Source organism: Betta splendens, chromosome 6 (genome assembly GCF_900634795.4).
Source record: "Betta splendens chromosome 6, fBetSpl5.4, whole genome shotgun sequence".
Taxonomy (NCBI): Eukaryota; Metazoa; Chordata; class Actinopteri; order Anabantiformes; family Osphronemidae; genus Betta; species Betta splendens.
Genome location: NC_040886.2, coordinates 1,864,298 through 1,889,486, shown reverse-complemented (window position 1 = coordinate 1,889,486; position 25,189 = coordinate 1,864,298). Strand labels below are relative to the sequence as shown.

The 25,189-nt window shown below is 43.4% G+C and overlaps 1 protein-coding gene across 19 annotated transcripts in view; it reads right to left on the bottom strand.

Moving 5' to 3' along the window:
• ppfibp2b (PPFIA binding protein 2b) overlaps positions 1–25,189 on the bottom strand; it is a 49,661-nt gene that overhangs the window by 1,848 nt on the left and 22,624 nt on the right. For 5 of the 19 annotated variants that reach the window (XM_055509434.1, XM_055509442.1, XM_055509441.1 and 2 more), the window contains 23 exons: positions 24,469–24,555; positions 20,704–20,817; positions 14,329–14,478; positions 12,165–12,389; positions 11,283–11,375; positions 10,478–10,606; positions 9,269–9,380; positions 9,100–9,132; positions 7,767–7,828; positions 7,610–7,682; positions 7,410–7,492; positions 7,226–7,293; positions 7,081–7,146; positions 6,891–6,951; positions 4,874–5,021; positions 3,147–3,285; positions 2,892–3,011; positions 2,096–2,246; positions 1,613–1,724; positions 1,439–1,527; positions 1,216–1,338; positions 491–616; positions 213–401 (listed from right to left, as the gene is read on the bottom strand). In XM_055509434.1, coding sequence (XP_055365409.1) covers positions 213–401; positions 491–616; positions 1,216–1,338; positions 1,439–1,527; positions 1,613–1,724; positions 2,096–2,246; positions 2,892–3,011; positions 3,147–3,285; positions 4,874–5,021; positions 6,891–6,951; positions 7,081–7,146; positions 7,226–7,293; positions 7,410–7,492; positions 7,610–7,682; positions 7,767–7,828; positions 9,100–9,132; positions 9,269–9,380; positions 10,478–10,606; positions 11,283–11,375; positions 12,165–12,389; positions 14,329–14,478; positions 20,704–20,817; positions 24,469–24,555 — 2,553 coding nt within the window. Of the gene's footprint in view, positions 1–212; positions 402–490; positions 1,050–1,215; positions 1,339–1,438; positions 1,528–1,612; positions 1,725–2,095; positions 2,247–2,891; positions 3,012–3,146; positions 3,286–4,873; positions 5,022–6,890; positions 6,952–7,080; positions 7,147–7,225; positions 7,294–7,409; positions 7,493–7,609; positions 7,683–7,766; positions 7,829–9,099; positions 9,133–9,268; positions 9,381–10,477; positions 10,607–11,282; positions 11,376–12,164; positions 12,390–14,328; positions 14,479–20,703; positions 20,818–24,468; positions 24,556–25,189 lie in introns of those variants that run through there. The other 14 variants (XM_055509438.1, XM_055509452.1, XM_055509448.1 and 11 more) reach the window with 12 other exon arrangements.

The following is a 25,189-nucleotide window of genomic DNA, read 5'->3' as shown; positions in this document are numbered from 1 at the left end:
CAAGGTCATGTGTGGGTTGTGTATTGGATTATTTCTCTAGTTTTCCTCAGATGAAAATTGTCTTCAGTTGACGGCCAAGTCTTAGAGCTACAAGGAAGAGCCCTTATTTACTTTGCTCTTACAGCTTAAAACCATTAAAGGGCTCAGAGTTTCAACTGAGCTGATGCACTGAGCTGCCATTAATGAAGCTGTGTTCTTTACCTTAGCCTTACCTTAACTTTAGCTGTGATGTTGAGTAGAGTGTAGCCTGCTGCCTTGGTGTACTCCCTCTTCTCTTGCTGTGCCTTTGCTCCAATCAGACTGTTAAAATTAGTAGTAATGTGGCGTCTCAGCAGTGTTTTCTGAGGAGGGATGTTCAGCAACAAGGCTAGTGTGTCTGAGTTAAATCGAGGTTCAAGCATCTACAAGGGAGGAAATACTGCACGTTTAGGTCTGTATAATTTTTGATCATATCTGTTACTGTACAGTAACATTTATTGCCTGCACTTACTATCAGTCCTCCATGTACCCCACTCCCTCTCAGGTTTGGTGCATACTCTGCCAGGTCTACAGACCTCAGCCACTCCATAACTCGATGGTTAGACCACTGGACCACCTCTGTGGGAGCAAACTGGCTCTGAAACAAATGAACATTATTATATGAATACAGTGATTGTCACTGTATTATAGGTAGACTTCATGCTCAATTTGATATTCCAGATTAATATGATAAACAGTGGCAGACTGAAACTACGAAGGTTGCATGAAGTTTTCCTAGCTGCATTTTCTGTTTTGTAATGAAGCAGCTTAAATGACTATTTTAGTAGAAATTTGTTTCTTTCCACAACAGAAAGGGTCGAACGTGAGATTAGACTCACAATTCAAAAAGCGTATTATTTCACATTTATGCTTGATTTATCAAGAATAAATCAGAAATATTTATATTCTTTCAAACTGAATGTGTGTGGTGGTCCAGGATGTCACAATGAGCCACAGATTATCCACTTTTGCATTGGGCCAGTGGGCAAAGATAATGGCTCCCCAGCTGACAGTCTAAGCCAACAGTTTGCCTAAATCAGAAGGAAGATGAGTTCTGTCAACAAATGTTACCAGGATAAAAAGGATGATCAAATCCAAGTTGTTTAGGCCATTGTCACTCAGTTTCACTCAAGCTTAACCAGGTAATTATAGATATTTAACTGGGTGTTTAACCAGTCTGAACCTCACTTACAGTACCTCACTGCTAGGTCTGCGTTTGAGGCAGTTAGGCTTGAACTTGTTGACGTGAAGAACATGAATGGCACACTTAATACTTAGGTGATGGAGCTGGCTCGACACTTTAAGGTACAACAAGTCATTCTGCGAAAAAGAAAAGAGGAAATAAGACAGGAATAACAAAATAAAAGGAGAACATAATTTTGATGCATCATGTTATCAGAGCTTAAGCTGTTAAACATACCACGGTAAGATACTGCAGCATCAGTCCATCCACTCTACTCTCATTAAATTGATCTTTGTACTGAGGAAGGCCAATGTCATCAAGCCAACCTGAATGAAAGTTATTTTAGGAATACAACATTTAAGATGAAATGTTTTTCAATGAATGCTCATGTGTCTCTTTTTCAGTACGTACGATTAACCCAGGTGTAGTCCAGCTCTGCTGACTTTTCAGGCTGCTTGCTGCTGAATGTGTTGATGGCTAACTGAAGCTTCTTCCTGTGGAGTGGATTCTTCATTGCCAACTCCTGAAAACACACATATTGTATATGTGTGTAATGTGTAAACATATAAGTAAATGACAACAAAACGTTCACACTGCTTTGAAGAAGCTCATTTTATTATCTAATGGAATAGAGAGCAATAGAGAATCAGAAGGGCGTCTTCTCTTTGGGGTCGGTCTGAGGTAGATGATAATGACAGGCGTAACTAAAGAGAAGGCTAAAAAGCAGAGACAGGCATAACGTAAATGCCAAATCAACGAACACACATCAACTCTGACCAGACAGGCAGAACTGTGACACTGTAAGTTGGATGGAAGGATATTTTGTCTAAGCCAAAGGGATGTCTCAGGTGTTTTATTTCAACATATAGCAAGGTATAAAAGTGTGTACTGTACCTTTTCAAAATCTTGTGGGGTCGCTGACACTAGAGTTTCACCACTGGTGACCCAGTGACAAGCTAGGATGCTGTACTGACCTAGTCCAATATCCTCAAGCCAGCCACACACCTGTTCTGTGCTCCACTTGGAAAAAGGCATCTTCAGGTCTCTGACAGGAGACAGGAAACGTGTTTTAAAGCAGACCCCTCCATTTAGAAAAAGAGCTTCCAAAACTGGTCCTCTACTGTTAATGTTAGTGTTCAGTATGTGAGAATTTGAAGCATATTAGTTCACGTTGTCTTTGTCTCCAACCTTATCTAGTCGCGGCCCCTGACTCTCACACCTCCTCCCTGATCTTCCCCTCAGCCACCACCAGCACTGATTGTCTCATCTTCTCATATACCTCTTATTCACGCAACCCTCTGCTGCTTCACGCTTCAGGTCATACTCTCCGGCTCTGCTTTGTTTTAGTTCCTTTATGCTGTCTAGTTCTGTGAGTCAGGGTTCTCAGATGTCATATTTTTCCTATTTTGTGTTAGGGAGTGTTTTTGGTTGTGCCACATGCTTTTTAAATTAAATATATGTTATATTCATATATAAAATATGTTTGTCAGTCAGTCTCCCTTGGGTTCTGTGTGTGTGTGTGTGTGTGTGTGTGTGTGTGTGTGTGTGTGTGTGTGTGTGTGTGTGTGTGTGTGTGTGTGTGTGTGTGTGTGTGAGAGCGAGAGCGAGAGCGAGAGAGAGAGACTATACTGTATACACAAGTTAATATTCTTGAAATAACAAGCAATAATTGGTCCGTCAGCAAGTGTACCTTGTGTTTCCAGAATGGGCCAGTCGTGGTCCAGCTGTGGCTCTGAACCCCCCCCTCTTGAAGTCTCCCAGTTCAGGGTCAAGAACCTGTACAGGGCTACCTGATTGGCTGCGACGAATCCTAGAGACAACCAACATAAGTGTTTAAAGGAAACATAGAAAAAGACACCGTTACTGTGGGTTGAAAAATGTGTGTGAGAGCAAAGCAAAATATTCTATACATGTAAAAGTATCATACAGCTCAGGCGAAACGTACCTCCCCCAGAGTTTTTTAATGCCTCTGTGGGATTTCCTGGTTTCTGGTGATACAAGAGAATGTTGTCCAGAGGCCGATACAGAGGACAGAGGGGACTGGTCAGACAGAATGCAGTCATCCAGCTTCTCTGTGCACCCTGCTAAAAGAAGATAAGAATTATGCCATTGAATGCCTCGCTCTAGCACACATGCATCTATAATGCAAGAATGAAAGAAGGATCATCACTAATATCTTATTACTAAACAGGCCGACAAAAGTGCTGCTGGTTGAGTTGAAGTACCCACCATTAACATTATAAAGGTCATGTTTTTCAGGGAGCAGAAGCGGCAGAAAAAGGTAGTGAGAAGGAGAGCAAGCAGAAGCCTGTTAGTTACAGCCTGCTAATACCCTCTGCTGTATAGTGTACATGTCAGATGTGGTTTAAATAAGCAACATGCAAACTAAAGGTAGTTGTTTATGTGAAATGTGTTGACTGGGAGAGTGGATGACTCTTTTCTTGCAGTTTCTAACATTGACGATGTCAGGTGTCAGAGTTTGTTTACACCAAACCGTGACCCTGATCAGTTCATGTGCATTCAACTGAGTTGCAACCTTATATTATATAACAACATAGACACTGACGTAGATGATAAACGAAGCCCAGATCCACCATGAAGCTGCAATCCAGAATGGCACCAGCTGTGTGCGAGTGAGGGTGAGCAGAGGTCAAATTTAAGTCACAACCCTGGTGTACACTTAGTGTTTAACACACCTTACGTTTGCATTCCATGTTCTCACACAGCCCTGTGTTCAACATCTGCCTCTTTATTGGAGGTACAGTATATGGGTGGATCTGTGCGTATGCCTTTTAAACCGTGCACACATGCGTGTGCTGTTGTGAATGCTGATGCAAGAAAGCTTGGCAGTATTGAGACATGAGGGAGACCCAATAACCCTAGTTTTGTAGCTGCTTTCATCCCCAGTGAAAACTCTGACACACCATGACACTGCTCAGCTCAGATGTTTCACTGTGACATTACTCTAGGGAACTGACCTGAGATCAGAACAACATTTTTATTCTGTTAAGAGTCTCCTGAAATATCTAGAGTTGGCATTTGATTTTCTATGTGAGTATTCAGTATAGTACCTAAAGCTGGAGTACTGGCGCTCCTACAGCCAACTGCAGCCACAACAAAAGAAGAGAGTAATGAGCGAACCGATAGCAAACAGCAAGAGGGTGGAAAGAGAGATGGCGCCGACAAGAAAGTAGCTGGAGTACAGACAGTTATTCATTAGTTTGTCTGTTAACATTCACAAAACTGTACAAACAGTTTTCCTTTTACAAAGATAATTTGTTATTTTACTGTTCTTCTAGGAGGTAAAGTATTAGCATTAGCATTTCTTAGCACAAGCCTGGAAATGAAGGAAATGACTAGTTACCTTTTGGTCCATTGTTAATTATTAGCTAGCGCTATTTAAAACCTAAATGTATTACCATCTGAGTAGAATTTGCCAAAATTAGGTAATTAGGCACCTATAATAAGGTATACATATATTTCATGAAACTATGCAGATCTGGGTTCCTATCTAGTATTTAGCTTTTAAGAGCTTTCAGTATCACTTCTATTGATAAATGTGCTAATAATTCATTAACCTTAAAAATAGCTAAAAAGCACAGCTTTTCTACCCAGAGACTACAGAAAAATGTACAGTTCATATAATTACAATATCAAGTTGCAGGAACTCACTCATACTGTAATCCTGCTCATGGTCACGAGCAGGAGGCAAATAATCTCCCTCTCTTTCTTTGCTACCATTCATCTCAGCTCGTAGGTCTCTCCTTCTACTCAGCTTTCCTGGCAGGGTCTGGTATCTGCTCAACTCCAGGTGTGGATTCTGCACAAGCACAGCATAAAAATACAGTAAATGAGACTTGAAATGAGTAGTGTAGCTATATTATATAGCTAATATATATATATGTATATATTTATGTATATATAGATAGATAGATAGATAGATAGATAGATAGATAGATAGATAGATAGATAGATAGATAGATAGATAGATAGATAGATAGATAGATAGATAGATAGATAGATAGATAGATAGATAGATAGATAGATAGATAGATAGATAGATAGAGTAAAACAAGGTAGCCTGTTCCATCTTCTGTTGCACAACAAACAGTTCATTTAGAGGTGATTGATAATGCCACTCTCTGATCAGGTATCTAAGTCACCAAGAAGCTGAAGAAATAGGTGGAAGAAACAGTTGAGGCAGCCATGACTAGGCACTACCAAAACTATTGATGGCAATTTCAGCGGAGTTTGGCCTCTGTGTGTGTGTGTGTGTCTGTGTGTGTGTGTGTGTGTGTGTGTGTGTGTGTGTGTGTGGTCTGAAGACTGCGTGTCTTTATCTGCAATTGAACTGCCTGTCATGCTACAATGACAGGAAAGCTCATACAGTAAATGAGCTTCTGATGATTTACAGAGGTACCTGGACATACTGGACCCCAGCCAGCACAAATTTGAAATAAAATAATTAAGTGATGAAGGGTGACTTTCAGCTTTAAAAAAGGTTGCATGAAAGTATAGCAATTACTATTTATGAATGGCAGTAGTACCTTAACTTTTATGGGCTGAAAATGTTGAAAAGTGTTCTTATGGTATGGCCATGTATCGCTGCTACTGTAAATACACAGACTCACTGCTGTTTAATGATGTGGCTCAAACAAGATTCACACAAATTCACACACACTCCACACACTGGTGCAGCTGACACGCTGGGCCACATGGGCTTCAGTGTCTTGTCCAAGGACACTTCAGCACTCCACCGGGAGGAGGCGTCGTGTCCGACAACAGAGGCAGGTACCAGCTGTACCTCTTGAGCCACAGACGGCCACCGATTGCTGCATCTGTTTGAACTGTTTTTAGTTGGGTATTCTCAGTCTAACAACCAGAACAACACTGAAGCCAAAATATTCACAAACAAGCAGCAGCTGGAATAAAGTTGTTAGTTAGTTAGTTAGTTAGTTAGTTAGTTAGTTAGTTAGTTAGTTAGTTAGTTAGTTAGTTAGTTAGTTAGTTGGTTAGTTAGTTAGTTAGTTAGTTAGTTAGTTAGTTAGTTAGTTAGTTAGTTAGTTAGTTATGCTTCAACTGAAAAGATGAGACATTGCAACATTGTAAAAGTACTGTAGAATTCATGTCTTGTTGAGTATTGGGCTAATTTATCTTAGATGAGCATAAGAATACCAGCTTACGCTGCCACAGCTACTGAGGTCTAAAGAAACTACTAAACTAAAGGGACTACATATACTATATAAAAAGACTATAAGCAAGTTTTCATTAACTTAGTTTATATTGTTTTTATTATACTGACTAATTAAAATGCTTTCAAAACATGCCAAAAAGAAACAAATCCCTTCCCATTTATAAAATAATCATTAAGGTTCTGTATAAATGTGTCTGTGTTTAGTCATGAAGCTGAAGGTCAGATTATAAGAAATCAGGCAACAGATCAGTACCTCTGTCCCTATGTGTGATTCACTTTCTAGTGGCTGGATCTCTATGACCTAAACCCACACAAACAGGAAATAGAGCAGGCATATAATAACATAAAAACACAACAGTACGTTAGAAAGAAGAGAGTTAGTACAGCCGTAGTGTGTGTACAGTATCAGTTTGAAGTAAATAGATTAGATTATCATTATTATGGAAGCCAGTAGGTGTCAGGGGACTATACATTTGAAATGATTAATTAACAAACCTTTTGCAAAGATCCACTCTGCAACTCTTCAAGACTGCTGGAGAGCAACCTGCGCTGAGGCCTGGAAGGAAAATCATCTCAATCTCACTTAGCTAAAATGTGCATTGTCTGCCAACCTCTACGTTTTGTTGTTTTAGTTTCGTGCCAACTACAATGTCGTGAATCAGAAGTTACAAAAACCTCCACTTACCAAGATCCATTAAAGAAGCTGTTTTCTCCAGTGGATGCCAGCAACGAGTCCATAAATGTTTGGATGCTACATGAAGAAAAGATGCATTAATAAGAAGAATAAAATGGAAAATGTAAGTTTTGTCTTATGTGTTACATGTTTATACCTGGTGTCCATATCTCCCTGGTAAGCAGATGACGATAATATAAGCGGAGAAGATCCTCTTGATGACATCTGTTCAGAGAAAACATACGCTTTTATTTGATATGTGTGAAATGATAAGGAGAAACACTAGACACATTGTCTCATTTATTTAACCAACAATTATATGAAAAATATAAAGGACTTACCTCTGATGTAAGAATATCAGATTGTGTCTTATGTGTGATTGCTCTGAGTTTCAAACTGCCGCTTAGCTCCTCTTCACTGCTCCCTGTTAGATAAAAACAAACCTATTGATTCCCACAATAAAAGAGAGGTAAGAAAATATATTGTGCCCTGATTGTAGGCATTTAAGGCTTAAAAAGGTTAAAAGGGATGTGGCTCATACCCATTGCCAGAGCCATGACCTCCCGCTTTTGGTATTGGCCTAGTAAAATGGTCAACTCCTGTATTTGACGATCCTGTGAATCAGAAAAGCACATAATTCAACACAAAACTGCTTGTAGGTTTAATGAATCTGCAGTTCAGTTCAGTTGATGACAAACCTTTTCATCATTAGAAGCCAAGAGACTTTCCATCCCCACCTTCAGATTTTGGTATTCTTGGTCTGACCAATGGAGACAAGGGATTCACATTATTTGGTTTGCAGTGATACAATGTCTATTCAATGTTAACAATGTATTAGGTGCATAGTGTGATGTTGGCAATTAACCCGACAGCCATACTCATACGAATAATAAAAGAAAGCAAAACATTCTGAAACCACAACACCCACAAACCATCACCTGGGGTTACACTACAGTGATACAGGAACACATGGATGAATTGAAGTTGTGTTTAACACAGTGCTAATAACAACAAAATAAAAATACACAGTATGACCACACACACACAAACCTGTGGCAAATGTAATTCAGCATCCTTTCAAATGGTTACAGTAGCTAATAGCTAAGTTTGTTTTGGATCCCTGACATCTTTGTCAGTTTGTTCTTAGTTTTGATTGTTTTTTTATCATTGTTATCCTCACGTGTTTTCCCAGTCATTCTTGGCATAGAATTTGAGTTTGTTGTATTTTCATTTTGTCTTATTTATTTCCTGCTTAGTGCAGCGATTATCCAGTGAGAATGTATCTATTCATTAACTTTGTTTAGTTCACATCCTAATTACATGCAAAGATGTCTGACAGACAGTTGTTCAGTTTGTGTTGAATTTCAATTTCCAGCAGCTGCTGTAAATAGCAGTGTTATGGAAACATATTTTAATCATAACCCCTGTTTAGCCGTGTCACTGGTTACAGAAATAAATTCATTGTTATTGATTTGGCGTTGCTTTTTTGTTTTAAAGTAGACCATTTGATGCACAAGCAATGTTCTTTAAACATTTAATGTTCTTGCTTGTGTCATTATTCAAAGTTGAACTAGACACTATATCCAAAGTTATTGAACCTAGACATTTATTGGCACAAATCACATTTTTTGAAAACTATGACCAATACTAAGGTGCTAATACCAAAGCACATTTAGTACTGTCCAAATCAACTAATAGAACGAGCAAAGAACTTTTAAAGTAAATTAGCTGGCTGCCAATGGGAGGGAAACTACAGGGGAAAAGACGTGTCAAAGATAGTTGTCTTGTGTTGCTTGATGCGGCACTACAGCTTTGTCTTGTTATTCAACAGTTGCCAAGCTCAGAGAATGTCTGGGGATTTGAAAGGATGTGTAACATGGAAATGACTGACACCAAACGAAGTTTGGCTGGGCGCCAGTCCTAAGCAGTCCACCGACACACACTTGAAATCTTCTGTATTTATGACAAAAATGCACCAGTAACGGTGTTTGAGTGGAAATCAGACCAGTTGGAGAGCCCATCATGCCTTACATTTGCTAACCAGGTGCTTGATATACATCTCCCCTAAAGCAGAGGGCAGCCAAAAATCAAGAACAAGACAAGAAGATAGGGACACAGCAGAGGGGAGATGAACGTGTTAATTACATATTACAATAATTGGATCGAAGTTAACGGGACATACTGTACATATTGCTGTTACCTTTTTCAGCATTGTCGGTGGCTGTGCCGCCCACAGCCAGCAGCTGCGTTTGCAGACACTCAATCTCAGCGTTTCTGGTGGCAAGGAGCTGCTGCAGGTCAGATATTTCTGTCTGTGGGGATTGACAGAGCAGGGGCTGTTGTCACGATTGGGTCAACGGCTGCTCAGGCTCAAGTGGTGGATTTCAAGAATGGGCTGCAGAACCGACTCAGTTTAACAATATTTATTGAGTTTTTGCCACAAACAATGCGAGTGCGAATCCTGTCTTTGACGCCAACGTCGTACACAAAAACTAGCAAAAATAACATGGTTAGCAAAGAGCGATGAAATAAGAGCATGACAAGCAGTCAGTGACTTTGTGCTTTTCAGTGGGGAAGGAGAACAGAAGCATGAGCTAAAGAGGAGGGTGGCAGATTTGAGGTTTGGCGGAGTAGGTGAAGCTGTTGGAGGGAAGAGTATCAGAGTGGGTGACCTGGCTGATGCAGCAGAACAACATCTGAGGATCAAAATCTCAAAATCTCAAAATCCAAATCCAAAAAATTAAAAAAGTAAAAGTACCAAAACACAATTCCCTACACCTGACCAGAGTGGTACAGTACTGAATATGTGGTAAACGCCCATGAACTCGATGATCCATGAATATCTCTACTGTTCGGTATTCGTAACTCAAAATTGTAACAAAAAAGACCTTGAGTAATGCCTCGCGTTTGCGAGGCAGCTTCCGTGCTGCCAGAGGGCACTCCAGCTCACTTTGTAAGAATACCCTCTTGGTTGGTTCTTTGTCTTTTCATTTCCTGCTATGTCATGTCCTGTTATTAGTCTGATTATTATCACCTGTTTAGTGAGTATTTAGGTTTGAGTTCAGTTTTGTCCATGCCATGTTGGACACACGCACGCACACACACACACACACACACACACACACACACACACACACACACACACACACACACACACACACACACACACACACACACACACACACACACACACACACACACACACACACACACACACACACACACGTACTGTAAGAGATTATAGTAATGTGTAGTTTAGCTAAAAACAAGACTGAGTGCACATACTCCTCTATGCATCAGTTTGGAAGTGGTAAAAACAAGTGAAAATTTAGAGAATGAGAGAGAGATTTAGAGAAACGATCAAGAGAAGCTGAAGGGAAATTAATAAGACGAGAGGAAGAGTAGCCACCTGCGTGCTGCGCCAGCGCTCCTCCAAATGCTGCTTCTCTAACTGCGTGTGCTTGACCGTCAGCCTGAGGCTGGACAGCTGGGTCATGAGTGACTGATAACATACATGGAGGGAGTAAGAGATACAGAACTGGAGAGGAGGCAGGTAGAGGGACAATGACAGGAGAGAGACCCAGAGAGAACAAGGCACAGAGGGGTTAGTGGCCAAGATCAGGTACAAATGAGGGAAAGGAACAAGGCTCTGTTAGACAGATGCTCTTTGTAAAATGTTTGTTTAGTCTTGTAAAACTCTCATCAGGTTTTAAAGCTTTTAAAAGGAATAGAAAAGTTCAGAGGTTAAGAAAGTCAATAAGAGTATATATCGCAAAACAATGCTTAAAATCTAAGGAGAAATTTGAATTGAAATGGGATTAATATTCTAAATTATACTCTAGTACTTTGGGTCTTGCCCCCACTGCAAAAATGTCACTTTTACATTTGTTACTGTACATGTATCTGTAGGTCAGTACAAACTTATTGACGCAAATCACTGCATTTTATAAAAATAAATTCAATTTGAATGTGTCTGTGTCTTTGGACACCAATTTAATATGTGCTATTAGTTAAACATCGGTGTTTAGTTTTCTCCTTTGTAGCTGTGCACATTGCTTATTCCCATGTCTGCCACGTTACTTTCCCTGCTATAGCAGTTAACAGGCATGTGAAGTAAACATGATTTGACCCACATAAGTATACTTGAACCCACTCCAGGCGAGCTAATTATCCAGTTGTTTTGGTATAGTGTTCTGTGTTGGTCTAATAAGTACCTTGGTCGCTCTTAGTCTTCTCTCATACTGGCTCTTCTCCCCTTCCAGCTCGTCTACTTTGCTTTTCAACATCTTTACTTCTTGTAACAAATCCTGTTGAGAAAATGATAAATCTGTTACATTGTGTGCCTTTTTTACAACCAGATGAAGCAAACAGTACAAAGCACTACACTAAATGTTAGAATCAACAAGAGATTTTTCAATCTTTCTGAACTGTGCACATGCCAACATTTAAATGGGAGAGAACTTAAACACCAGGTTCAGAACCAAGATCCTCCTGAAACAGACACCACAGCGTGCACGTATCAACAACAAAGCAAAGGGTGATCCCAAGAACCCAGAATGGGATTGGAAGCCATGTTGACTGACGGTATCTGAGGGAAGCTTTACATATATCCAACCACAGTACAAGACATATTGAAATCCAGTAGTATCTTTTGTTAGTAGAGGAGCCAACTCTTATCATGCAAGCACACTGATAAACCAAAAAGGCCGATCCAAAACCCAAGATGAAAGACAAGATTGTGATTGGAGCTCAAATCTGGTTTCCAAATTCTGCAAATACTTAAAGACAACAGTTACAGAAGGCTTAAGCTACTTTTGTAGATTTATCATTACATTATTGAAACTGTTTCTTCAGCAACAGCCTCAATTACTTCTAATAACTATGAATGTATTTGGAAAACAGTCTGATTATTTATCAAATTGTTTACATCCCACATCCTGCAGTAGAGACACAAAAACAGACAGAGGCTAAAGATGAGGCTGTTAATTTGATTCTGTGGAAGTTTCCAAATAATGGGTCGTGTGAGAAGAGAGAAGAGAGAACAGGAAATGAGGGTGAATGAGAGAAAGATGAGTTCATCCATCAAGTGTCCCTACATGTACAGTGTGTCCTCCATTATAGGTCCAGGCCTCTGTGTTAGACATGCTCAGGTCTGGGCAGGCTAACCCGATCTGAGGACCACCCTGAGTTTGGTCGCCTCTGGGCTCCACCTGCAGGCTCTCCCTCTCCTTCAGGGCTCGTTTCTCCTGGATGCGAGTGCTGATCTCCTCCTGAAACCTGCACATCTGCTCCTGGAGCTCGCTGATGAAATTTACCACACACTGGTAGGAATGGAATGATGTAGGACAGTGGACAAATGAAGATCAAATGGTAAAATCGAAACAAGGAAAGAGGAGTAAATGCAAGTCAGTGATAAGAGGGCTGGTGTCGATGGGGAGAGGTGAATCAAATATCAGACAAACGTAATGTTCCCAACTTTATGATTATGTGTTTATGACTTAGCTCAATAAATACTTTAAAGATTTGTATAAACAAATTTCCTAACAAACTGCAATTTGCTCATCCTTCACATGTTGAAGCGAGGAGCTGCGGATGTAATGCTCCATTTCCTGTGCTACGTCTGCATAAGATTCAAGACGTTCATTAAACACTGGTGAGTTGGTGCGTACTGTATGTGATGTTGGTGATTTTGACATGATTTTCTGGGATGAAAGTGTTTGGCTTTTAGGAATGCTCACAATGGATGTCTGCCATTCCAGACCAGAGCCTTGCAGCTGTTACTACAGTAACACGCAGGAAAGTATGCTTCTCTCTCTATAGCTACAGTATAAGGACAAGACATAATGCTTTCCTACATCTCTACTCTAACTACAGTAAAACAACTAGACTTGATGATAGGCTGGATGAGGAAAGGTGAATCGAACATACGATACACACATTTTTCTGTTGCAGGAGAAAGGTGAACAGAACTACATATTTTCACATGTTTACACACACACACACGATTAACATAACCAAGGGCAAACACCACCTCTATTTATCAGACGCGCTTTTAGAAATGACATGTACTGTAACAGCACATACAGTATATTTGTGGTAAAATGGTAGAGTAGTCATGTGCCAAAGAACTGAAAAGAGATTACACAATTTTACAAATTTCCACCAGTCTGAACCACCATATTTCATCTCCCACTACTCGGCTACTATTACTGTTTGGTTTACTGCACCCCACTAAAGAGCTGCTATAAACACACCCTGTTTCATTCACTATTGTCACAGATCCTGCTTGTCATTGTTTGCATTCCAGTTCCGGTTTTATTTAGTTAGTTCCTGCCTGCTTTCATTTCTGTGTACTTTACTTCCAGTCATGTGTCACCCCAGCTGCACCCTGTTTGCTTCAGTGTTCATCTTGCTTGTTGCCAGATTGACTGTGTTTCTGAGCCAGCGTTCCAGAGTTCATCTAGTGAACTGCTGCCTGTGTTCTGACCATTGCTCCTTGCCTCAGTCCTGTAACCTGTTGCCAGACTCAGCTACTTGGTATTTTGGACCTCCACCGGCCTGAACCTTGCCTGTACCTTCTTGCCTGTGCTCACCTGTTTTTGACATGCCACTGCTCTTGATTAAAACTCACTGAATCGACTCTGCTGTGCCTGTGGGTCCGAGAAACATTGTCCAGCATCCTGCTGTTGTTCGCAACCATTCTTCATTAGTTCCAATTTGATATCTATAAATGCCCACCAAAATATCACATCCTAAAATCTCAAATCAACAATTATTATACTTTGTAATGAAGGACATTGTTCTGTATTTGCACTTTTTGTATGAATATTTAAGCGTTAATATTATTAGTTATTATCAGATCTCTCTGGGTTATTATTAAAATTTGTCACCTATCTTTTTTTATACTACTGTGTAAAATCAATGCAGATTGTGGACAACCTAAAGCTGTTGTTCACGATCTGTCCTCATTTGTGCCCCAGGAGGCAACATGATCTTGGTTCTTTTTCTTTGTCTGTAAAATTTTCAATCCTAAACCTTTTTCTGCTGCTGGCAGCTGACACTGAGTATGTGAATGCTGAGCAGCATTCACACAATCACATTACATACAACAGCATTATGGGAGGGTAATGTGTAAATAAGAGTAAAAATGCTAATGCCTTCAAACAATACAGCTGCTAAAAAGTTATGCTGTTTATCCCAATGCATGCACAAGCCTTTAAACCATGTATTAAATAAGCAGCAGGCTGGTATGTTTCATACCTCAGCTTTGTTTTGCTTTGTGTTGACGTGGTCTTGCAGTTGTGTACTGGTGTGTGTCTCATCCATATTAGCCAGCTTTAATTTGAGGCAGCGCACCTCATCCATCAGATCCAGTTTTTGAGTCTCCAGTGACATCCTGCTCATGAGTTCCTACAGTAAAGACCCATATTCAGAGCATTAGTTATTTACATGCAAAAAAAATGATACACATCTTTAAGTATGTGTAACACACAACAGCTAAGTGATGTGACAGCTTTGTGGGCGTCCAGACCCTGCAAAGCTAAAAATACATACCCTGAAACACAAGGGAATGTATTCATATATCTCATGTGCTTCTTTTGCTCTCATTCTTGCATAACACAAGAGAAAAACAGAGCAGGAGAGTGTGAGGGCCTTCTGCTCCGTCTACCAGAGGCGCTGGTTAAATTCCTGACTGTACACACTTTTAAACCCAAGTGTTTGCTCTCAGTGTTTGCTAGTGGGTCATTCCCCAGGACAAATGTTTGTTACTGAACCCAGCCTCACCCCAGACCTCTAGCTAGCGGAGGTCAGTTGAGGGTAAGGGAACAAGGGCTTCGCTTAGAACAAGCCGTTAACCATCCTGACGCAGTGACAGGGTCCATCCGCCGCCACTGACAACAGCGTTCTCACCGCGCTCCATTTGAAGTTGGAGAGAGAAGCTGACTGGTTTATCATGAAGTAGGTGAAAGTGTGTCTCTGTGTGTCTGCTCTGAGGAAAGGCTCTAGAGTGGGGTGCGGTGTATCAGAACTGCTATGATTGTTGTGCTCCTTTTGAACACTGCTGCAGAGATTACCTATCTAGCCATCCATCTATCCTTTTATTCTTCTATCCTTCCTTCCTTCTATCCATCCCTCTATCCATCCTTTTATCCTTCCTTCTTTTCTTCCTTCTTTCCCTCCTTCTATCCATCCTTCCTTCTACCCATCCTTCCCTCTATTTATTTAGAGGGAAGGATTTATTTATTTATTACCTGGACCCAGCCAGCTCCCCGTTTTGCTGGCCTAATTTTGTTTTCGTCCAGCATTTTTTGTTTCCCTTCGCGGTTAGGAGGATCGTTTAGCGGCTATGTCCATGTCTCGGTGGCCGGATCTGCTAGGGATGGCTCCTGGATAGAGCCATGGGAGCACCCACCGTCGAGGCTCGGCTGGCGGCTGTTGACGAACTGGAGGACGTGATAACGGAGGACGAATGGTGCTAACACACTGGTGCTATGACCCAACCACTGAGCGTTGTGTTGGCTCCTGGTGAGGGACGCCAGATCAGGAAGGAGCTGAAGGCTCAGAGTGGTCCTGACGTTATTGGCTCGCTCTGGGCTCCCACCTTGACGCCTGAGTGGGAGGGGCCTGGACCAAGCTGTTGGCGTTCTAGCCAGCACCGAAGCCGGCCAAGACAGAATCCAGAAGATCCTGAGTCTTTGCCCCAGCTCCACCTCTCTCAGTCTGCCCCGGCCGCGGAACCACAGCATGCCCCGGGCACAGAACCACAGCGTGCCCCGGCCGCGGAACCACAGCGTGCCCCGGCCGCGGAACCGCAGCTTCCCCCAGCCACGGAACCACAGCATGCCCCGGCCACAGAACCACAGCGTGCCCCAGCCACAGAACCACAGTCGGTCACAGTACCTAAAGTAAAGGAGCTCCTTGACACCGCTACCTCGGCAAATAACCCCCAGACCCAGACAGATGAAGAGGCGGTGGCACCTCTTTGGAGAATCCCTGTACTTAGGGAGGCGTTGGACAATGTAACACCGCCGTCTGCTCCAGCACCGCAACCGGCTCCTGCTCCCAGGGCCGAGCCCCGTCTGAACCCTGCTGCACCGGTCGCCCAGCCCCTTCTGAACCCTGCTGCACCGGTCGCCCAGCCCCTTCTGAACCCTGCTGCACCGGTCGCCCAGCCCCGTCTCATCCAAGCCCCTGTGCTCCAGTCCACACCAGCCCCTATGCCTCACCCTACAGCCACCACAGGTTCCTCACCTGTGTTGACCTCTGTTGCTGCCCTGTCACGCCCAGCTCCAGCCCAGTCAAGCCAAGCTTCTGCCCCGTTGAGCTCCGCTGCCGCCCAGCCAAACCAGGACGCCATTCTTGCCCCTGTTGGCTCCAGAGAGGACGCCATTCCTGCCCCTGTTGGCCCCAGAGCGGACGCCATTTCTGTCCCCATCGGTCCCGAAGAGGTCGTTCCAGTCCCCGTCGGCCCTGAAGAGGTTGTTCCAGTTCCCGTTGGCCCTGAAGAGGTCGTTCTAGTTCCCGTTCCTGTCGGCTCCACGGAGGACGCCGTTCCTGTTCCTGCAGACCCCCAGAAGGGGGTCGCGCCTGCCGCAGTTCCTGCTGCGGTTCCCCACGAACTCCAGGAGGAGGTCGCACCTGCGGAAGTTCCTGCTTCGGTTCCCCACGACCTCCAGGAGGGGGTCGTTCCTGTTGCAGCTTCCGCTGCAGTCCCTGTCGGCCTCCAGGAGGGGGTCGTGCCCGCTGCAGCTTCCGCTGCAGTTCCTGTCGGCCTCCAGGAGGGGGTCGTGCCCGCTGCAGCTACCGCTGCAGTTCCTGTCGGCCTCCAGGAGGGGGTCGTTCCTGCTGCAGTTCCTGGTGGTCCTGCAGAGACTTTTCTTTTTGTCTCTTTGTGCACAGGAGCCGTTCCGGGAGGTGCAGGAGGTTCTTGCGGAGCATCGGCTCCTGGTGATCCGGCACCGGCCACGTGCGCCTCTACATCTGGTGGCCTGGCACGGATCACATCTGCAGGTGCAGCTCCCGGTGGTCCGACCACGTCCGCAGAGGCAGCTCCCGGTGATCCGACCCCGACTGTCTTAACTCTTGGCGTCTAAGCTCCTGGTGGTCCAATCCCTGCCGCATCTGCATCGGTTCCTGGTGGTCCGTGTCGACCACGTCGGCAGTGGTTCCTGGTGGTCCGGTGTAGACCACGTTGGCAGTGGTTCCTGGTGGTCCGGTGTCGACCACGTTCATCTCAGTTTCTGGTGGCCCGACGTCTGCTGCGTCTGCATCGGTTCCTGGTGGTTCGGCGTCTGCCGCGTCTGCAGTGGTTCCTGGTGGTCCGGCTCCGTCCACGTCTCCACGTCTGTCCTCTTTTCTGGTCCCGGCTTCGTCTCCACGTCAGGCTTCGTCCCCGGTCACAGCTTCGTCTCCACGTCAGGCTTCGGCTCTGGTCCCGGCTTCGTCTCTGGTCCCGGCTCTGGCTTCATGTCTGTCTTTGTCTCTGGTCCCGGCTCTGGCTCCACATCTGCCTTCGTCGCTGGTTCCACGTCGGTCCGCGTCTCGTCTGCCGGACTGGTGGCCTCGCCCCTGGCGCGGCCTGCCGCGGGGGTGGCGCTGCCTCTTGAGTCGTCGGCCACCCCTGCCTCTGGAGGGGTCCTCCAGAGGCCTGTCCTGCGGTGGCGCGGTTTCTGCCGTCGCTGCCCGCCTCGACCACTCAGCCTCCTGGAGCATCGACCGCCTGGAGGAAGCCGTCGTTCTCTGTGGGGTTCTGGCGGAAGCTGGCCTCGGCGCCGGCCTCCCAGAGCCCGTTTTTCGTCCCTGGGTACCTTGTGTGCCGTTCCCGTCCAGCGGCTGTTGAGTCGGCAAGCTCTCCCCATCACCACCCTCCATGAGAGGGGGTTTTAGGCCCAGTGGGGTCTCCTTGGTTAATTGATGTCTTGGACTTGGTGCACCTTTTTGCGATGGACTCACCTAGTGGACTTATGTTTACATTGTGCAGCCTTGGTTTTGTTTCTGCCTACCTCCTATCCTCCCTCCGCCCACCCTGGTTGGGTGCTACGAGTTGTGGTGTGTCTGTCCCGCCTCCGGTCCTCCCTCCGCCCGCCCTGTTCGTGTTTTCTGTTGTGGCTTTGGGCGTCTGGGGATCCGCCCTAGAGAGGGGGGTTCTGTCATGGATCAGCACCTGGTCGTCACTGTTATTTTCTACCTTGCTTTCCGGTTTTATTTTGACACTCCTTTGTTTAGTTTCCTGTCTGTTCTAGGTTCTGTTTTACCACTCTGTCAAATGTTTCACCAACTGTCATTTCGTCACGTGATCATCAGCTGTTTTGTGTTAATCATTAGTCACCCTATTTAGCCTCAGTATGTGCCTTAATTACGTTGTCAGATCATTTGTGAGAATTCCGTTGTGCCATGTCCCATCGCCAGTTTAGTAAGTTTCTGTTTTTGCTTTGTACTTGTTGTTACTAACTCCTTGTCGGTACCTTTGTCAGTTTTCGTTATTGCCGGTGTCTGACCGTGCGATTACTTTATGCTTCTTGCTTTGGCGTTAACCAGTCTGTCTATTAAATAAATTACCAGACTGAGTTTGGCCCCGGCTGTGCATTTGGGTCCTGCATCACGATCGCGTTCTGCCGGCGTTCTACCGAGGTGCATGCATTATGGAACTCCTTACGACTGGAGATCGAGTCATCCTCAGATCTGGTTGTTTTTAAATATGAACTAAAAACTCACCTTTTTAAACTGGCCTTTGATTCTGTCCAACTACTGAGCAGAGTAGGACACGTTGGACCAAGTTAATATTTTGTTTTATTACTGTGTCGTGTTTTATGTCTTATGTCTTTTACAGTGCATGATTTTATTTCTGTTCAGCGCCTTGGTCAACTGTATGTTTTTATCCGGCGCTATATAAATAAAGCATTGATTGATTGATTCATGCAGTTAACTAGCATAAACTTACTGAATGTTTTACATTCAACTAAACAACAACTAAAGGCCTCAAATGTTTTGTATTATGTCAGCTATTGCATCAGCAGAGAGTAAAGAATTGTGCAACATAATGATGAACACAAATATTTACACAACCAATTAATGCAAATTTTTAGTTTATAAATTTATATATTCCTTCATAATGTGCTTGAACATGTTGGATGTGAAAACCCTGGTGGGGTGTTTAATTTGGAGCTGTAGTCTTTTTATCCTTAATGTTGACAATACTGAGAACAAAGAGCCTGTTGAGGGCTGTAAACAGATGGCATATTCTCTCATACATAGAGAGTCTTGTGTTCTGCCTGGGAGGGTTGGTAGGCTTGTGTCAATGGTGACGTTAAGACAAGGAACTAAAACAGCTCAAAGACATTTCTACACAACGGTTTACATAAATCTTTCCCATAGCTTTAATAGTGTTTTGTAGAAATACAGTGGTGTGGACACATTATTGGTAGGAGATTCCAAATAATATATAATACAGGGCGTCATGTCAGTGAATCAGCAATGGTATCCAGATAAAAACAATGTTTTATACTGTTAATCTGTATACTTGCCATTATATTGCATAGTGGGGCATTTCAAATTTGAAACTTAATAAAGAAGAAAAAATATTACTGCAACTGCAAACACATAACAATGGCAATTGAATGCTGCTTTTTTTCTAATACTGATACAGACTTGTCATCCCTGCATGCTCCGCTGTTATGTTATTTCAGAAATAAAGTAGAAACCAGATAAAATGTTAACATGAGACAATATAATCTTTAATCTTTATTTTCGCATTTTAACATGCTAACAATAGCGTGAACAAAAGATGATGACAAAAGTACAGAAGAGTGAGGCATGTGATTCTTTGACAGGGGTACTACTGTTTTTCGGTTTCTTTTGGAAGAAGTTGCGGATTCTACTGCTGACATGGGAATATATGTGTTACGATCATCAGTTTTGTTTGGTAATGTAGGTCTGTACTGTACAGCAAATAAAATTGTTACTGTCTTGGGATGAGAACCACAGCTACAATCCCCTGTCAAGATGAGAGCATTCAACAAATATATAATTCATCTCCCTCATATTCTGAAATTGGCCTGTGAAATTTACCCCCTAAGGGAAGTCCAGGGAAAAGTCATTTAATGTTTATACCTGTTGTGTAACCCCTGTGGTTTGGGGTTGATCCTGGCTAGTAACACATGACCTGCACATTAGTTGGACTCTGAGTAAGATAATTGGGTGGAGTGCCTACTGCATGGCATCACAGGCTGGTACTGTGGGCTGGTACTTTGGGGCAGTAAAGAATATCCCCTTGTGTACCACTAATCTCTTTGTTTCAGACTAGAGAATCACTAATCATCTGGTACGCACCAAACGGGGATGATTGGAGAACTGCTTTTAACACCCCAGATGGGCATTGTGAACATCTGCAATTTGACTTGATTAGTGCACCCACTGTATTTCTTGTGCTTGTAAATGGCATTTTGTATTATTGTTATATACTGTATTTGTCTACTCAAACAATATAGAGAGTTGTATTTATCATATTGCAATATGATAAATGTAATAAATCAAATCAACTCATTAGGACTCTACAGCTAGTGCACATAGCTTGTGCACCAGTAAAAATACTAATGCTGAGTATATAAACAGTCACTTATACAGTATTATTATTACCTGTTGTAGCATCTCCTCACTGGAGGCCAGTTTCTGACGATGTTCTTTCAGAGAACTTTCTAAATCTCTGATCTTCTCTCCCTGGGCCTCCACTTGATCAGTCAGTACACTCACCTAATTGAAACACAGTAAATTAGGATGACCTGACGAACTGCTGAATGAACACATCTAGAAAACTGGCAGCAAGGAACACTTTGTGTAGCATTTAAGAAAATATGGACACTCAGTTTTTTACTATACTATATTACTATACTATATTACTATATTTTCTGTGCAGAAAAAATATCATTATTCCTCTGCATAAAGTCCCCAGAGCAGCTAAAGATGATGTAAAACACATTCTCAACTGCCCTGGCTACTACTAGTTGTAGTCTGTGAGCTCACAAGTTTTCTTTGTACCTGCCCCAGCAACAGTCAAGCTGAGGGGGGGGTCAGAGCCAGCCTGCTGGACACCAACAGCTGTCTCTGCCACTGTTTATGCTTGCACACACCAACAGCAGTAATATTCAATGACCTGGAGTACCTGCTCTCGATTATTTATGATACAACGACTTCTACCTTGTATTAGTTCAGTCTGATATTTGTGGTTACCTGTGTGGGCCAGAGTGCAGCACAGACAAGTTATGTTGTATGGAGTAGGACGAGGCTTCCCCCAAGGAGCTTGCACCAGAGAGCTGGCACCATGGGCCAAAAACCGGCAGCTGATAGTCGAGCCTGCAGTTGCCTTTTGTGTTTTGGACTGTTGGGTGTAGCGCTACTATAGGTTGCTAAAGTTAGCTTGTGCATTAGCTCTGAGCAGCTGGCAGCAACTAATTCATAATACTACTTCATTTTGTTGGTTTTACTGCTGTCGATTTCTCTTGGATGAAGTTGCAGATTCTACTGCTGATGGGGGAACTTGTGTGCTATAGATCATTAGTTTGTGCTAAATGTAAACAAAGCAGTGATATATTAGACCTTTTAATTTTATAGCTTGCGCTGTCAAGTTTGAGTGCACCTACGAACTGCTGCTTGTCGTGTTTTGGACTGTCAGGAATAGCATTAGCTTAGCCTGCTAACATTAGCCTATGCATTCTCTTGGCTAGTAGCAACTCTATTACTAATAAAATAATTAATTTTATTTCTTGTAGGTAATATCGGCTGGTCACGTATCGTCACAGAGACTCTTGTTTTGCCGGCCACTAACAGCAGATGAAGAAGAGAAGAGGGTTTTGGCTAAAGGAAGAATCTGTGGCATTCTAACAACTTTCTGCTTTGTTCCAAAATCAAAGGCTACTAATGTGTCAACTCTGGCCTCCTCCTTCGTGTTGTGTCTGCGTTTGGTTTCTTCCCATGAAAAAATTTGAAAAATTATTCAATAAACATTTGTATAGTGTTAAATATTATGTTTAATTTGGTGTAATGAGATTACAGGTTACTCTAAAAATGCATAGTGTACCTAGGGTTTTTTATTCCAGCTGCATTGCTGGTTGAGTTTGTCAACTGCCCCAGCACATGTTGGAGGTTCTGGTCTGACGAGGCAAATAGAAAGTCATACGAAAAAGCAGAGGCACAATCCGGTGGTCCCCAAACCAGACCCCCTTTGGCCCCTGGCTACACCTATAAAACCCTCAAGCACCCTGGAGAGGGTATTGAGCTGTTCCCCATTGTACATGTTGTTGTGTCCATGAAGTTGCAGAGGCGTATCAGCCAAGACAGCAACATCCAGAGAGCTAAGGTACACAGCAAGTCCACCTCTAAGTCCCCTGCCTCTGTTTCCTCAGCAGAAGGCACGACAAAGGGATTGAGGATATCCTCAAAGTACCCCACCATCCAACAACATCCACAGCCGCCGGCCTCCACTGAAAACAGAGTGGGTGAACAACTTCTCCCCCTCCACGATAGTCCTTCTCCATGGCCTCCCCAAACTCTTCCCAGGCCCAAGTTTTTGCCTCCATAACAGCCCAGGTTGCTGCATGTTTGGGCAGTCTGGAACCATAAATTGCCTCAGGAGTCCCACAGGTCATGCAGGCTGGATAGGACTCATTCTGCAGCTTGAGGCATACCTTACCTCAGCCGTCCACCACCGGGTTCAGGGATTACCACCATGACAGGCACCGGAGACCTTACGTCCACAGCTCCAAACAGCTGCATTGACAATAGAGGTGGAGAACATGGTCCACTGAGACTCAATGTCTCCAGCCTCCCTCGGAATCTGGTCAAAACCCAGGGGGGGAGGGGGGGGTCAAAGATCTCTCTGACAGAGGGTTGAGACAGATATTCCCAAAAGACCATCACGATACGTTTGGGCGTGTCAAGTCGTTCCAGTCTCCTTCCCTGCCAGCGGATCCTACTTACCACCGGGTGGCGATCAGTTGACAGCTCAGCCCGTCTCTTCACCTGAGTGTCTAAAACAGTGACACAACCACAAAGTCTATCATTGTCCTCCGGTCTAGGGTGTCCTGATGGCACTTGTTCAAGCATGGTGTTTGTTATGGCCAAACTGTGCTCAGCACAGAAGACCAATAACATAGGTTCAGGTTCAGATCAGGGGGCCTGTTCCTCCCAATCAAGTCCCTCCAGTGTCACTGTCATTGCCCACGTGGGCATTGAAATCTCACAGCAAAACAATGGGGTCCCCAATAGGCGCATTTTCCAACACTTCCTCCAGGGACCCCAAAGAGGACTTGTACACCAGGCTGCTGTTCGGCCAATAGGCAAAGTCAACAATAAAACCTATCCCCGAGCCGAAGACGCAGAGAAACCACCCTCTGTTTACACCTGTTAAAACTCCAAGACATGGTGGCCAAGGATAAGTTGGCAACTCTCAAGGAGTTTGGTTCTGGAGTCCAGGCTGAGCCCCCCAATGATGTAACATTCCAAGTCCCAATAGTCAGACTCGTTGTCCAGAGATTGGGTTGTCGAGGCTGCCGCCTTTGACCATTTCCCAAATCTGCTATGCACTGGCCCCCTATGGCTCCTCTTTGCAACCAAAATAATCTAATCTGAATAACAATCTGTGTCTGTAACAAATACTAAATATAGACAATTTGGTGACTGTCCCACTAGGGCCAACAACACTCTGGACCACTGTTACAGAAGATGTATATGTGCCAACACAGTACTTTTGCACATTCTACAATAATAAACTATAGTTCACTGCCAAGACATCTTAGCCAAACTAAGGCAGGAGTGGAAAAACATCCCTGTACATTCATGCCACCACATTCTCACTAGTAAAATCAGGGTGGCAAAGGAATTATTCAGAAAAGTTGAAAAACAGCTTTTGTGCCAATGATTCTGCATCAGTGTGGAGAGGTCTGCAAGACACTGCAAATTTCCGGAAACAACTGCACCCCTCTAAATCAAATCAATATTTGGTTTTACTACTTTAGTAAACTAAAGGTACTACTACTTTATAGGTACACTTGCACAAAGTCAGTTATTCAACAGAATTACAGTCAGGTGTTTGATCAACCAGTTATACCAAACAGGTGCTAATGATCAGCAGGATCATCTGCGATTAATTCTCCCAAGATGTTTGGAAAAACCTACCAGCCAAGTTCCTTCAAAAAGTGTGTGCAAGTTCACCTAGAAGAATTGATGCTGGTTTGAAGGCAAAAGAATGATGTCAAAATGCATTGTGTGTCTTATTTCACAAAGTGAGGCCAAATCTCCGCACAGTAGGAGATGTTTTTAATATGTTTTTCGGTTCTCACTTGGATGCAAGTACAAGTGCGCACACACACGCACGCATGCACAGAAGCACACACACACAGTTCCAACCTGTAGCACCAGCGACTCCTTGTCTCCCTCTAGGCGAAGCAGTCGCTCTTGGTATGTTTCATTGTTGGCTGCTGAACACAGGTTTACCTGAACAAAACACAAGCAAAATGCAATCATCCCAATTTCAAAAATTCTGTCTCTGAAATCACAGATAACATAGATGGTTATACATGTAATCATTTAAGATGGGTAACAACATTCTAACTTGGACTAATTAGGCCAGTTAGGTAAAATTAAATTAAGAAAAATTGTACTAGCTATCATTCAGTAGTTTCATGTTTGGGTGTTACTTCCAGTCTACCTGCTGTTATTGCTTAGGCACCAGGTAAACTTTAATTGTAGCATTGCCTGGAGTACAGAGAAGATTAAAATCAGTAACAAACCGGATGTAGTTGGAAACGACCGTTCTTTGGCCGTTCTAGGGCGGAGACCATTAAAAACAGTAGGATGTGTTACGTGTGGGCAAATAGGAACTAGGACCATGCTCTCCGTGAGCGGGAAAAACAAAGAGAGGGGGGACCCTAATTAATGACCCATAAACACGTGTTTAATAATAACAAATTTAATTCCTAATGACAGGATAAAAACAAGAGAGATGAGGGAAACGAAATGTCAACAAAATCACTGCCTAGCAGGAGTACCAACAAAAACACAGGAATGAACTGAAAATTACTGCTAACGCAGGGAATTTAACTATATAACTTAAACTATATATGTAACA